This window comes from Helicoverpa zea, chromosome 30 (genome assembly GCF_022581195.2).
Source record: "Helicoverpa zea isolate HzStark_Cry1AcR chromosome 30, ilHelZeax1.1, whole genome shotgun sequence".
NCBI lineage: Eukaryota > Metazoa > Arthropoda > Insecta > Lepidoptera > Noctuidae > Helicoverpa > Helicoverpa zea.
Window position 1 is genome coordinate 2,569,411 of NC_061481.1, and position 13,659 is coordinate 2,583,069.

At 34.7% G+C, this 13,659-nt stretch overlaps 1 protein-coding gene and 1 long non-coding RNA gene across 3 annotated transcripts; both read left to right on the top strand.

Moving 5' to 3' along the window:
* The first annotated feature begins 5,972 nt into the window (after positions 1–5,972).
* LOC124644427 lies at positions 5,973–9,585 on the top strand. Of its 2 annotated transcripts, XR_006986059.1 has the most exons (6): positions 5,973–6,084; positions 6,459–6,537; positions 6,941–7,017; positions 8,383–8,489; positions 8,874–9,019; positions 9,468–9,585. It is a non-coding gene; the product is annotated as an uncharacterized LOC124644427 (long non-coding RNA). The 2 variants fall into 2 exon arrangements; XR_006986060.1 differs by lacking the exon at positions 8,874–9,019.
* Positions 9,586–9,670: 85 nt separating this feature from the next.
* On the top strand, positions 9,671–11,852 carry LOC124644375 (zinc finger protein OZF-like). The gene is made up of 2 exons (XM_047183687.1): positions 9,671–9,680; positions 9,911–11,852. Exons 1-2 carry the CDS (start codon positions 9,671–9,673, stop codon positions 11,329–11,331), a joined length of 1,431 nt encoding a protein of 476 aa, XP_047039643.1. The 3' UTR covers positions 11,332–11,852.
* Positions 11,853–13,659: the final 1,807 nt, after the last annotated feature.

Below are 13,659 nucleotides of genomic sequence, written 5' to 3' on the forward strand. Positions count from 1 at the left end.
TTCAAATAGTCGTCTTTCAGTGATGATTTTGAAATTAAACCAGGTCTTTTCTCATACTTCCTACTGGTGTATTACAAAAGGTTTGAAATTGTGTAAAAATAATATAAGGTATTTGTCTAGGTAGGTACACGTTCGCCTTAAATGTAACTGAAACACGAATAAACTAGAAAACTTGGCTTTAGATTTAATTAAACGTAATAATATTATAGTGAGATATTAATATTTTAAAGGATAAACTAAACGTATGTTAATGATATTCATAGATATAATATTACTAAACAAGATTGCGCACGCTCAAAATATATATTTACGAAAATGAACTCTATTCTAACGCAATAAGGTACTAAATTGGTTGCATAATACACAGAGGCAAATCCGAGCCGAGAGGGATAGTTCGAACGGAGGCTGTTTGTCTCTTTCTAACACATTGCCAGCATAAAAAAATGTTGTGATCAAAAGTTTTGTCTTCCTAAAAACAATTGAATCACTTATATTTTTATCTTATTTTAACAATTGTAAGTCAACAAATTAATAACAATCGCATTAATTTATTCGTATTTATTATTAAAACATAAACAACATAAATTTTTATTTTGCTTTTTTTTATTTTCTAGCGGTAACCCTGAACATTCTTGGCGCGTAATCAGCATTTAAAATTTTGTTTATATTTTTTTGTATTCAATCAATTTAAACTATTAAAATGGTGAAAAAGTGTTGCGTTTCTACTTGCAAAAGTGAATCCTATGGTGGTTGCAATATATCGTTCCACAGGTTAGCTATAGTCTGTTTTTTAATCTCGTAGACTAAATTGACACTTGCAAAATGTCAAACTTTCTAATAATTTTGCTAGCTCTGTGGTGCAGTGTTGTACTTACGATACCGGTACGTTGAATCGTAACTTTTTACAATAAGTCATCCTGAAATAATGGGCTTATCCTTGATGATTACGCATGGCTTTGCGTGGTCAGATATCCCTGGCAGTTTGTAGCACGTCGTACAGCCATGTGTACGTACGTGAATTTTAAATATAAAACTTTGAATGAATATTAAATTCGTCTATTATAGATAAAAAGTTACGATTCAACGAACCGGTATCGTAAGTACAACACTGCACCACAGAGCTAGCAAAATTATTAGAAAGTTTGACATTTTGCAAGTGTCAATTTAGTCTACGAGATTAAAAAACAGACTATAATAATAACATTTTCGTAAACCAAACAACTAGGGTGCCCATGAATTCTTGTAACGAGTCAAAATATGGGTGATGGATTTTAAAACTGTTGTACTATTGTTATAGCTTCCCAAAAAATGAAGAAAGGCGACATAAATGGCTCAGCAGTCTATATATGAAGTAGAAATACAAAAAAAACAGTCTTCACTTCGAATCTTCCTGCTTTTATACTGCTAATTTCCGCTAATTATTAAAAGCCTTTATTAGTATCTTAAGGTCACAAACTGCGTAAGTTAAAACTTCAATACTAATCTGTGTTTAATAATCTTAGCAAATTCGGATTTGTCTCACATAGCTTAATCTCATAGTCACCCTATTAGAAAGGGACAGACAGCCTCCGTACTAACTGTTTCACTCGGCTCGTTTTTTGGGTTTATATGCGCAGTCCTGTTTACTAATATTATGTCTATGATGATATTATAGTCTGTGTGCGTTCGCGCAGCGGAATGTTGTTGAATTTAAAGATTTTAATTATGCAGATAATTAGTGTAAGACGTCCTATAATTGTGTATGGTAAATAAAAATTTGTGTATGCAGCCATTGTGGAGAAATTCACCAAAAACAGATTCCGCTGGGCGAACGTTGGCGAACGTTGTCCTGGCGGAACTTTTTTTAATCCATAGACTTTAGAAGAAAAGAGATGTGTCCGAAAATTTGTGTGTATTTGTGTATAATTGATTATGTATGAATGAAATCAGTGCATGCATAAATTTCGGAGAAATTCAAGTTTCCGCTACGCGAACGTTTGGCCATTAGCTAGTTTTCATATAAAGCGCTTACATAGAGAGCTGTAGATTTTTACATACGTTGTTTTGAATTTGTTTATATTTGTTTAAAAAACAGATTTAGAAAAAGTCGTAGGGTTTAAAAGATAAAAATATAAACGTAAAATACACTTATTAGGTCTTAGTTCTTAAAGTATGCAGTTTGGGGTCTAGATTTTCACGTTTACACAAACCTTGTAAGTGTCTCCAACATGTTGCCAAGTATCAATGATGTTCCGTTAGTAATTAAAAAGTTATAGGATATTTTACCATGAATAGATCACTGTTAACAAAGCAGTCGAATATCACGACGTTCTAAAGGAATTGCATGGTAAAATGTATGCCAATAATTAGTTTAATCATTCAACTATTCACTTGCAAAATTTCATGTCATTAAATTCAGTAATTAAAGAAAGACAATTATAATACTGACGGAGCATCGAAAACCTACATAATCCGACCAAGTTCGGATAGCTACAAAAAAGCGGCCGTGCCATATGTCTAAGAAACGTTCTTAACTTGGAAGGTTATAGTTCGGCCATTCAGAGAATGCGTTCCTGACACGTCGCGATTGAACTGACGACGTAACTTTGCAATGGCGTTGCAGTTACGATAAAAATATTTTTGCTGGTTGTTTACCGTTTTAACAATTGAGGAGCATTAAAACAACATTATTATATCAATAATCAATGAATGTAGTTACGTCGTCAGTTCAATCGCGACGTGTCAGGAACGCATTCTCTGAATGGCCGAACTATAGTATATTTATTAATATGGTACAGTTGCGTACACAAGCTTTAGCAAAAATAAAACAATTGCATTTCTTGAATGAAAAATATTTTTTTAATAATAACGCCACTATCTACGACATTTTAGTTAAAATACGTAACGTTTATTAACGTTATTTTTAATCACGTAGTTAAGTAATTTATGTAAGTAATAATGATAAAAATATTTTTGTACACGGATATTTAAATAGAGAAGTACTTGTTAATTGAAGATTTATTTTTATCGTAGATAGTGGCATTATTATTAAAAAAATATTTTTCAATCAAGAAATACAATTGTTTTATTTTTTCCTAACGCTTGTGTACGCAACTGTACCATATTAATAAATACTAACCTACCAAGTTAAGAACGTTGCTTAGACATATGTCACGTCCGCTTTTTTGTAGCTATCCGAACTTGGTCGGATTATGTAGGGTTTCGATGCTCCGTCAGTATTATAATTGTCTTTCTTTAATTACTGAATTTAATGACATGAAATTTTGCAAGTGAATAGTTGAATGATTAAACTAATTATTGGCATACATTTTACCATGCAATTCCTTTAGAACGTCGTGATATTCGACTGCTTTGTAAACAGTGATCTATTCATGGTAAAATATCCTATAACTTTTTAATTACTAACGGAACATCATTGATACTTGGCAACATGTTGGAGACACTTATAAGGTTTGTGTAAACGTGAAAATCTAGACCCCAAACTGCATACTTTAAGAACTAAGACCTAATAAGTGTATTTTACGTTTATATTTTTATCTTTTAAACCCTACGACTTTTTCTAAATCTGTTTTTTAAACAAATATAAACAAATTCAAAACAACGTATGTAAAAATCTACAGCTCTCTATGTAAGCGCTTTATATGAAAACTAGCTAATGGCCAAACGTTCGCGTAGCGGAAACTTGAATTTCTCCGAAGTTTATGCATGCACTGATTTCATTCATACATAATCAATTATACACAAATACACACTAATTTTCGGACACATCTCTTTTCTTCCAAAGTCTATGGATTAAAAAAAGTTCCGCCAGGACAACGTTCGCCAACGTTCGCCCAGCGGAATCTGTTTTTGGTGAATTTCTCCACAATGGCTGCATACACAAATTTTTATTTACCATACACAATTATAGGACGTCTTACACTAATTATCTGCATAATTAAAATCTTTAAATTCAACAACATTCCGCTGTGCGAACGCACACTTATAGTCTGACAGCCAGTTGATTCATCAAAAGTAAAAGCCAAAGTAATGTCATAAAGTAAAAGTAACGGTCAAATTCGTTTTTTCAATGCTAAAGTGACAGCAAAACTAATAGATAAAACGAATGTGAACGTTACCTACTTTTACTTTATGACATTACTTTGGCTTTTACTTTTGATGAAGAAATTGGCTGTTAGAGTGTTTTTTGTGCAGTTCACAGAATATACGTTTTCCCTTGAAAATTGACAGTTGACAGCTGTCAACTGCACAAAAAAATCGGTGGTGATTACAAAAATACTCATTTAGAACATGACATTTAAGTATAGAGGTATTTTATAGTTTTTATTTGTGAATAGATGAAAGCTAGATATTATTTTTAATTATAAATAATTCATAGTGATACGAGAGGCTCCTAGGTTCACCTTGTTTGTAGAAATATGAAAAACAAAAGAAAATTGATTTGTATTTTTAGGGTTCCGTACCCAAAGGGTAAAACGGGACCCTATTATTTTCGCTCCTCTGTCTGTCCGTCCGTCAGTCACCAGGCTGTATCTCATGAACCGTGATAGTTAGAGAGCTGACATTTTCACAGATGATGTATTTTTGTTGCCGCTATAACAACAAATACTGAAAACTAGAATTAAATAAATATTTTTGGGGGCTCCCATACAACAAAGGTGATTTTTGTGCCCGTTTTATAAATAATGGTAGGTACGGAACCCTTCGTGCGTGAGTCCGACTCGCACTTGGCCGGTTTTTAAAAGAGGAATTGTTATGATCGGCATTTTTTTAATTTGAAAGCTCTTGGCTAGCACTCTATTTCACTTGAATCCAGTTCTAACATGGTGTTAGAAACAATTACCTATAATTTCATGTTTCTATAATCAGAGATAATAGCTTGGCGTGTATTTATAATAGTGTGGTGTGTTGTGAATGTTTATTTATTGGACCGAATTGTAATAAAATGCGTATTAATTGAACTACGTTGTTTTATTTATAACGATTGCCATTAATTATTTGCCTGTTTTTTTCCAAACTATGTATATTGGGGTTGACTTCCAGTCTACCCGGATGCAGCTGAGTAGGTACCAATGTGCCACATGGAGCGATGCCTATCTGACTTTCTCATCCTAGTTACCCAGGCAAACCATTACCCCTAGCTAAGACTGCTTGTCAGACTTTCTGGCTTCTGGAAACCCGTAACTGCTAGACGCAGACGAAAGATGTTTGAATGATAAGACCAACTAGTTTATCTGTATTTAGTGCCTTTCGAAACTGAGGGACTCGTCATGACAACGTAGTCACCATTAATTCAATAATAATATCAAAAATAATTGTTTATTTCTAAGTCTCGCCATCTTTCATCAATCATAGACAAAGAAAAACATGCAGTGCAGATATGCCTCCCGACGAAACGGGTAGTAGATAAAATGTTACTAAATTACACGAGCACTGAACAATCGTCGTTCTAACGATAAATAATTACAATTAATACTATTTTATGTTTTTGTATAAAATGATTGAAATGTATAACAACATAAAGAATGCCTACTCTGTTTGATTTTAATTCAACTGTATAAACCCCAGTTTACCTGCATTTACATTGGCAGAAATGCGAGTGCAGCTTAAGCTTAAATGTTCCCAAAGGGTTTAACACAGGAACAGGAGAGAAATGTAATAGAAAAATTTGGTAAAATACGAGCGAAAACTTTGTGGCACTACTGCGATTGAAATCTATGTGGATGACATAAATTTTCATTCATTTATATCAACAAATAACATAATTATGGCGTATGGTCCAAGATTCGGACAAATCATTGGCATTATATGTCAATGGCTTTGTTTTTAGTTAAGGAATATGGAAATTATTATAAATATTTAAAGCTTATTTTACGATATTAATTATAACAACAGTGTTTCTTTATTTCATAAAAAAAATGTTATTGGCTGACTACTCACTTTCAAACTCTATGGATTTGAACGTTGGAAAGGCGCCAAACCGTTTACCAAAATCGGCGGGAAACGCAATTTCGTCCTGTCAGTGACAGTTTTATTCAGAAAGAGTTGTTGTGCTGTGTAAAGGATAAAAGAAAATTAGGCAAGGTAATTGTTATTATTGAAATTACTTACTTTTGTTTTTCGTTACTATAAAGAGAATGTGTCAACAGTGTTTTCGTAATAAGTAAAGTAATTTTCTTTCCTATTTGCTCGTTTTGTTTTGTATTGAGTGCATTTGCAGCTATTTTCAATTTGTGTTAGTTACAGTACGAAAAAAACAATAAGTCTATAAATAAATGAGGTACCTATATTCGATTTGAGAAGGCACTTAATTAAAGACATCATAATATGACTTTTATGAAATCAGATCAAAAATAGAAGCTGGCTAAAAGTAATGTGCCTAATTACAAAAATAACAATTAGGTAAGTACAATACTAATAATGGAGTAGGTAGGTATACATATACTTTTGTATTTCAGATGAATCGGCGTAGTTTACGCCAAAGGCCGAGAATTAGTTACTATGAACCCGAAGAGCCGAGTTTGGACGAATACATTTGTAAGTACATAGCTTTACGTCTAGCTGAAAACGTAACATTATAATCTATGTAGCTAGGTAGGCGTACTCTTTCCCTAACTATGTTGGGGTCGGCTTCCAGTCTAACCGGACGCAGCTGAGTACCAGTGTGCCACAAGGAGCGACTGCCTATCTGATCTCCTCAGCCCAGTTACCCGGGCAACCCAATACCCTTAGGTAAGACTAGTTGTCAGACTTACTGGCTCCTGACTACCCGTAACGTCTGCTAATGATGGTCAAATGATATGCAGGACCTAGAGTTTATCGTGCCCTCCGAAACACTGGTACTCGGCTGCATCCGGTAAGACTGGAAGCCGACCCCTACAGAATTGGGAAAAGGCTCGGGAGATGATTACATAGAAAGAGGCTTGACTTTCGTTTTCAGATTGCGATGGGTGCACCGACTTTGTGTACGAATACTGTGCGATTCACGGGCCTTTACTGGTCATTCCTGATGATAAGGTAAGTAAATACCGAGTAAGATGAGTATTCTTACCTGCCGATGTTTTTTCCAACTTCCTAAAAAGGGGGAGGTGATCAATTTGGATGTTTACTTATATTTTTTTCTCACTTATTCCCAGCAAAAACACACAGGAAGTTGTGTCTGTAATTTTGACGTTCGAAAAATGCTATGTTTCAGCCTATTTTGAATAAATGCTTTATGATTTTTTGATTTTCTCTTTTGTTACTGTTCATCATTAAATTACAATCCGCGCCCTGTTATCTTCCTGAAATCCTGTAGGTTCCTACCAAAAGTCCCTTCCCGGCCTACGTCCCCCGCGCCGCGCTCACAATCCCGCATGTATTCTTACATATAGCACCCTCTATTATACCAGGTAAGTTACCAATTTCATATTTTATTGTAAGGTAGGTACTTAATTTTATTAATAAATTGTATGTATACGATATATAAATACGCCCAAGATTCAGGCTTTGCCTAACTTAGGGCTAGTAATAACATAAAAAATACCGAATATTTTGGAAATACTTCTTCTGATGTACCTACCCAAAGGACAAAAGTGTGTTTTGAAAGCCAGTTGCCGACTGCAACTGCCAACCGCACTTACAGCGACTGCATGAAATCGGTCGATATATAAGGGCGACTACACGTGCTGCTGCCGCTTCGATCCAAAACGGTTTCATGTAAATACATACAAACCAGTAGTGCAGCTGCGGCCGACTTCATGCAGTCGGCATGTGTGGCGGGCAGTCGCAGTCGACAGTTCGCATTCGGTTTGCAAAGTGTACCTTAAAACGGGATCCTATTATTAAGACTTCGATGGCCGTCTGTCACCAGGCTGTATCTCATGTACCGTGCTAGTGGGACAGCTGAATTTTTAATAATTTCAGCATTGCAGTATTTCTTTTTTCCTGTATTTTTTTTTAGTTGTCTCGATCTATAGGACTATACCTACGGTTTTATACAACCTATTCGTTGTTTTGCGATTAGAGATTGAAACCGAATTTATATCGGGTGACTCATTGTCCTTCCGTCCCCTAATCCGCGTTGTTCCACGCGCTCCTCAAAGAGAGTTAGCAAACCCCATAGGGGCCCACTAGGGTCAAGGCCTGCCGGGGCTGCGGTATTGTTCGAAAGTCTTACCGCGGCCTTGGTACATAAAGGGCTTAAGAAAGAACATGATGCGTTTTAGTCAGTAAGAGTCTGACACTCCCTTACGCTACACCCACAGGGAGGGGTCATTTCATGATTTCACACCAAAATACCCAATTTATATGGAGCTAATGTTAAAATTCAATCTCTAATCGCAAATCAAAGAATAGGATAAAGGAAGATAGGTTATAGAAATCGCCGTATGCATGTCTCAGGCGCTGGTCTGGGTATATTCAGTACTTTGACTCTACCACGCGGCGTTCGCTTCGGTCCGTACTGCGGAGTTCGCACGCAAAATGTCGACTCCATGTATTGTTGGCAGGTAATTTAATTTATTTATATTTTGTATATTTGCTTTATTAGACTAGTAAAATTGTGTTTTGTGTCGGTAAAGAGCCTCAAGTTTTGTCAAAATCGGTTTACAGAAACACAAAGCAGTCTAAATTCACCGACAAAAATAAACGTCAGTTTTTCTTAAACCACGGTTTCCTTTGAAACTTGAACGTCAAAATGCATAATAAACAATTTTTGACAAAACTATGCTGTCGGTGAATTTCAGCCTTAAAACCTATGTTTTTCGTCTATGACGCAAACAGTCATTCAATCAAACAGGCGTTGTTTAGCCAATGGCTTAGCTGGTTGATTGAACGATAAATAAAATTATCTTATATAATATATATAAATGTTATTAAAAACTATGTACTAGATATACGATAGAAACGGCAAAAGATCTCACGTAGTGGACGCGGAGGATGGTAATCGGTCCAACTGGATGCGTTACGTCAACTGCGCGCGGAACTGGCGGGAACAAAACCTCTTGGCTTACCAATATCAAGGGCAGCTTTATTATAGGTATGATTATATATATTTCTACACAAAACTATGGTAGGTACCGTTATGAAAACTTCCACTGTTGGAAAGCTACACTCTTCTCGAGTAACATAGGCTGTATTTTACCCCGGTACGGGCAGTAGTTCCCACGGGATGCGGATGAAACCGCGGGAAATCTGATAGTAATTTATAAAGAGGGTATCATCTGCCTAGCTTTTCCCAACTATGTGAATTAGTATGTGTGTTTGTTATTTCTTCACTCACAAACGGTTCATAGATGAAACTTGGTAGTACCTAATATTGCTTGTACAACAGAATAATATATTACTTACTACTTTTTGTTTAAGAGCGGGAATAAGTTCCCTTAGGAAGCGCGCGAAACCGCTGGAGGAAGCTAGTGTAAAAATATTTGTATTTTACTTACCTTGGCATGTGGTAAGTAAGGGAGTTTTTTTACGAACTGTTACAGAACTATCAAAATAATCCCTCGCTTCACGGAGCTACTAGTGTTCTACGGCAGCGAGTTCGCGAACACGCTGCATATCAACCTGAGCAAGTATAACGCGCCTCCGGGATATGCTCAGAAATTCGGTAGGTATTATCATATATCCCACTAATATTATGTACGCAAAAGTTTGTATTATATGCACTCTTTCACGCAAAAAATACTCGATGGATTTTGGTAAAACTTGGCAGTATTGTAGCTTCTAGAGGCACTACAATTCACTTGATAATATGTATATGCAAAAGACGATATTTTTGGATATTTCTAAGTACGAGTAAATCCGTGTGACTACTCATACTTTCTTCATTTCTAATAACAAATATTATAAACTACATACTCCATTTGTTTTGGCACATAAATGTAAACCTTGAAATGACGAATAGAACTTGACATTTATATTTTTATAGGTGCACCCCCCGCCAAGAAACCAAAGCAAGACCTACACAACGAGAAACAAGAGGTACCAAAACCATCCAAATTTGAGAAAACTAAAGAAAACCTAAATAATAGTCCTGATGTAACCGAAAAACATAATTTTGAACCTAACAGTAAAAGTCAAAAGTATATTTCAAACAGCTGTGTTACAAAAAATAAACCTGATATTAAGGTAAAAAAAAATATTGAACCCTCAAATAGTAAAGATATTCCAATTCAGTGTAATAATTATGTAAATGAAAATGAATTCAAATGTAAGATCTGTAATTATAAAGGCATAAATAATAGCGATTTGGAAAGACATAGCTTAAGACACAAAAATATTAGTATAAAAAAGCCTAAAAAATGTGATGTTAGTCCGAGTCGTTTTAGTCAAAAGAGTGATTTAATTAAACACATTCGTACACACACTGGTGAGAAACCTTATAAATGTAATATTTGTCCGTGCAGTTTTAATCAAAAGAGTCCTTTAATAAGACACATTCGTACACACACTGGTGAGAAACCTTATAAATGTGATATTTGTCCTAGTAGTTTTAGTGTAAAGAGTCATTTAATAACACACATTCGTACACACACTGGTGAGAAACCGTATAAATGTGACATTTGTCCGAGTAGTTTTAGTCAAAAGGGTCCTTTAATAACACACATTCGTACACACACTGGTGAGAAACCTTATAAATGTGATATTTGTCCTAGTAGTTTTAGTGTAAAGAGTCATTTAATAACACACATTCGTACACACACTGGTGAGAAACCTTATAAATGTGATATTTGTCCAAGTAGTTTTAGTGTAAAGAGTCATTTAATAACACACATTCGTACACACACTGGTGAGAAACCTTATAAATGTGATATTTGTCCAAGTAGTTTTAGACACAAGATTACTTTAATAACACACATTCGTACACACACTGGTGAGAAACCTTATAAATGTGATATTTGTCCGAGTAGTTTTATTCAAAAGGCTGGCTTAGTTTATCACATTCGTACACACACTGGTGAGAAACCTTATAAATGTGATATTTGTCCGAATAGTTTTATTCAAAAGGCTGGCTTAGTTTATCACATTCGTACACACACTGGTGAGAAACCTTATAAATGTGATATTTGTCCGAGTAGTTTTAGTGTAAAGAGTCATTTAATAAGACACATTCGTACACACACTGGTGAGAAACCTTATAAATGTAATATTTGTCCTAGTAGTTTTAGTGAGAAGGGTACTTTGAAAGCACACATTCGTACACACACTGGTGAGAAACCTTACAAATGTGATATTTGTCCGCGTAGTTTCAGTCAAAACGCAAATTTAAGATCACACATTCGTACACACACTGGTGAGAAATCTTTAAAAAGTGATATACAGAAAAGTGTCAGACATCGAAATAGTTAAAAAACACTTAGACGTAAATTCGGATCATAAGTCGAATGCTGCTGCACAATTTTTGATGTGAGTAATTTTTCGTGGCAATCTAGGTAAATTGTAATTGAAATGTTTATCCGGGTGAAAAGAGTTGTTATTTTCTTTTTTTTAAAGTGTTATGAATTATTTTTTTAAGTAGGTATAGTTTATACTATTCAATTCTATTAAGGTTTTTTGTAATTTTACGATTACAATAATAGGTACCAATATGTGTTGTATTTTTAGCGATGTGGTCCGATTAGTTAGGTAATTTTATAAGAACTTCGTTTTTTTATTGTGCTTATGTGATTTTGTTTTTATTTGTAGACTTGCTTATAAATATTTGTAATTGTTCTTTCGTTTGTCAAATTCACGAAACTTCTGTGGTTAAGAGCGCTTTCACACCAGCGGATTTTCCGCGCGGCCACGCTCATTAGGTAAGAAATATCGAGCGTTAAAATATGCATGGAATTGCACAATGTTACTGTTGTAGGTACTGGGGATCTCCTCAAGCTTAGATTTTTTTTTGACGGTAAGAAGAAAACATTTGTTTTTATTTTAGCTTATTTTTTGTTTAATTTACTTAAAGTAGCTACTTATTGTTATTTACAAAATTAAAACTTTGATTATTTTACCCTTTCTTTTAATAAAACTATTTTATTTCTGTCATGTATTTTTATTATAGTTCGGCCATTCAGAGAATGCGTTCCTGACACGTCGCGATTGAACTGACGACGTAACTTTGCAATGGCGTTGCAGTTACGATAAAAATATTTTTGCTGGTTGTTTACCGTTTTAACAATTGAGGAGCATTAAAACAACATTATTATATCAATAATCAATGAATGTTATTACGTCGTCAGTTCAATCGCGACGTGTCAGGAACGCATTCTCTGAATGGCCGAACTATAATAGGTACATACCTACATTAAAATTGTAAGAACATTCGGAGCAAAACAAACGACACCACAAATTCCTTTCAAGTGTATATCTAGCTATATAGGGTGTTGGGGGGTCGAGGAAAGTTATTGTATTCTCTCCATAGATGTAATATACTATAAACAAGATTGCGCACTCTCAAAATATATATTTACGAAAATGAACTCTATTCCAACGCAATAAGGTACTAAGTTGGTTGCATAATACACAGAGGCAAATCCGAGCCGAGCGGGATAGTTAGAACGGAGGCCGTTTGTCTCTTTCTAACACCTTGCCAGCATAAAAAAATGTTGTGATCAAGTTTTTTTTGCCCAAAAAAACAATTGAATCACTTATATTTTTATCTTATTTTAACAATATTGTAAGTCAACAAATTAAGAACAATCGCATTAATTTATTCGTATTTATTCTTAAAACATAAACAACATAAATTTTTATTTTGCTTTTTTTTATTTTCCAGCGGTAACCGTGAACATTCTTGGCGCGTAATCAGCATTTAAAATTTTGTTTATATTTTTTTGTATTAAATCAATTCAAATTATTGAAATGGTGAAAAAGTGTTGCTTTTATACTTGTGAAAGTGAATCCTATGATGGTTGCAATATATCGTTCCACCGGTAAGCTAATAATAACATTTTCGTAAATCAAACAACTAGGGTGCCCATGAATTCTTGTTATGAGTCAAAATATGGGTGATGGATTTTAAAACTGTTGTACTATTGTTATAGCTTCCCAAAAAAATGTAGAAAGGCGATATAAATGGCTCAGCAGTCTATATGTGAAGCAAAAATACAAAAAATCAGTCTGCACTTCAAATCTTCCCGTTTTTATTACTGCTAATTCCTGCTAATTATTAAAAGCCTATATTATTAGTTTAAGGTCACAAACTGCGTAAGTTAAAACTTCAATACCAATCTGTGTTTAATAATCTTAGCAAACTCGGATTGGTCTCACATAGCTTAATCTCATAGTCACCCTATTAGAAAGGGACAGACGGCCTCCGTACTAACTATTTCACTCGGCTCGTTTTTTGGTTAAAAATGCGCAGTCCTGTTTACTAATATTATGTCTATGATTCTTTCTAACACAACTTTGGAACCCGACTATTTTTTTCTAACCAAATCAAGACCAATCTTTGACAGATGTCTCGAGGAACCCGAATGCCTCGTTAGTTTGATAGTAACGGAGAAGCCTGTATATAGGTACTAATGTGTGTAATAAAGAGAAAATATTTGTTTGTTTGTTTGTTCCCCAAAAGATCCGTATCTAATGAACCGATTTGAAAATTCCTTCACTGTTGGAAAGCTACTATTCCTGAGTCTCGTAGGCTGCCTATACAAGGTGTTGATTTGCATTTGTGCCATAGCTCAGGAGGAGGAC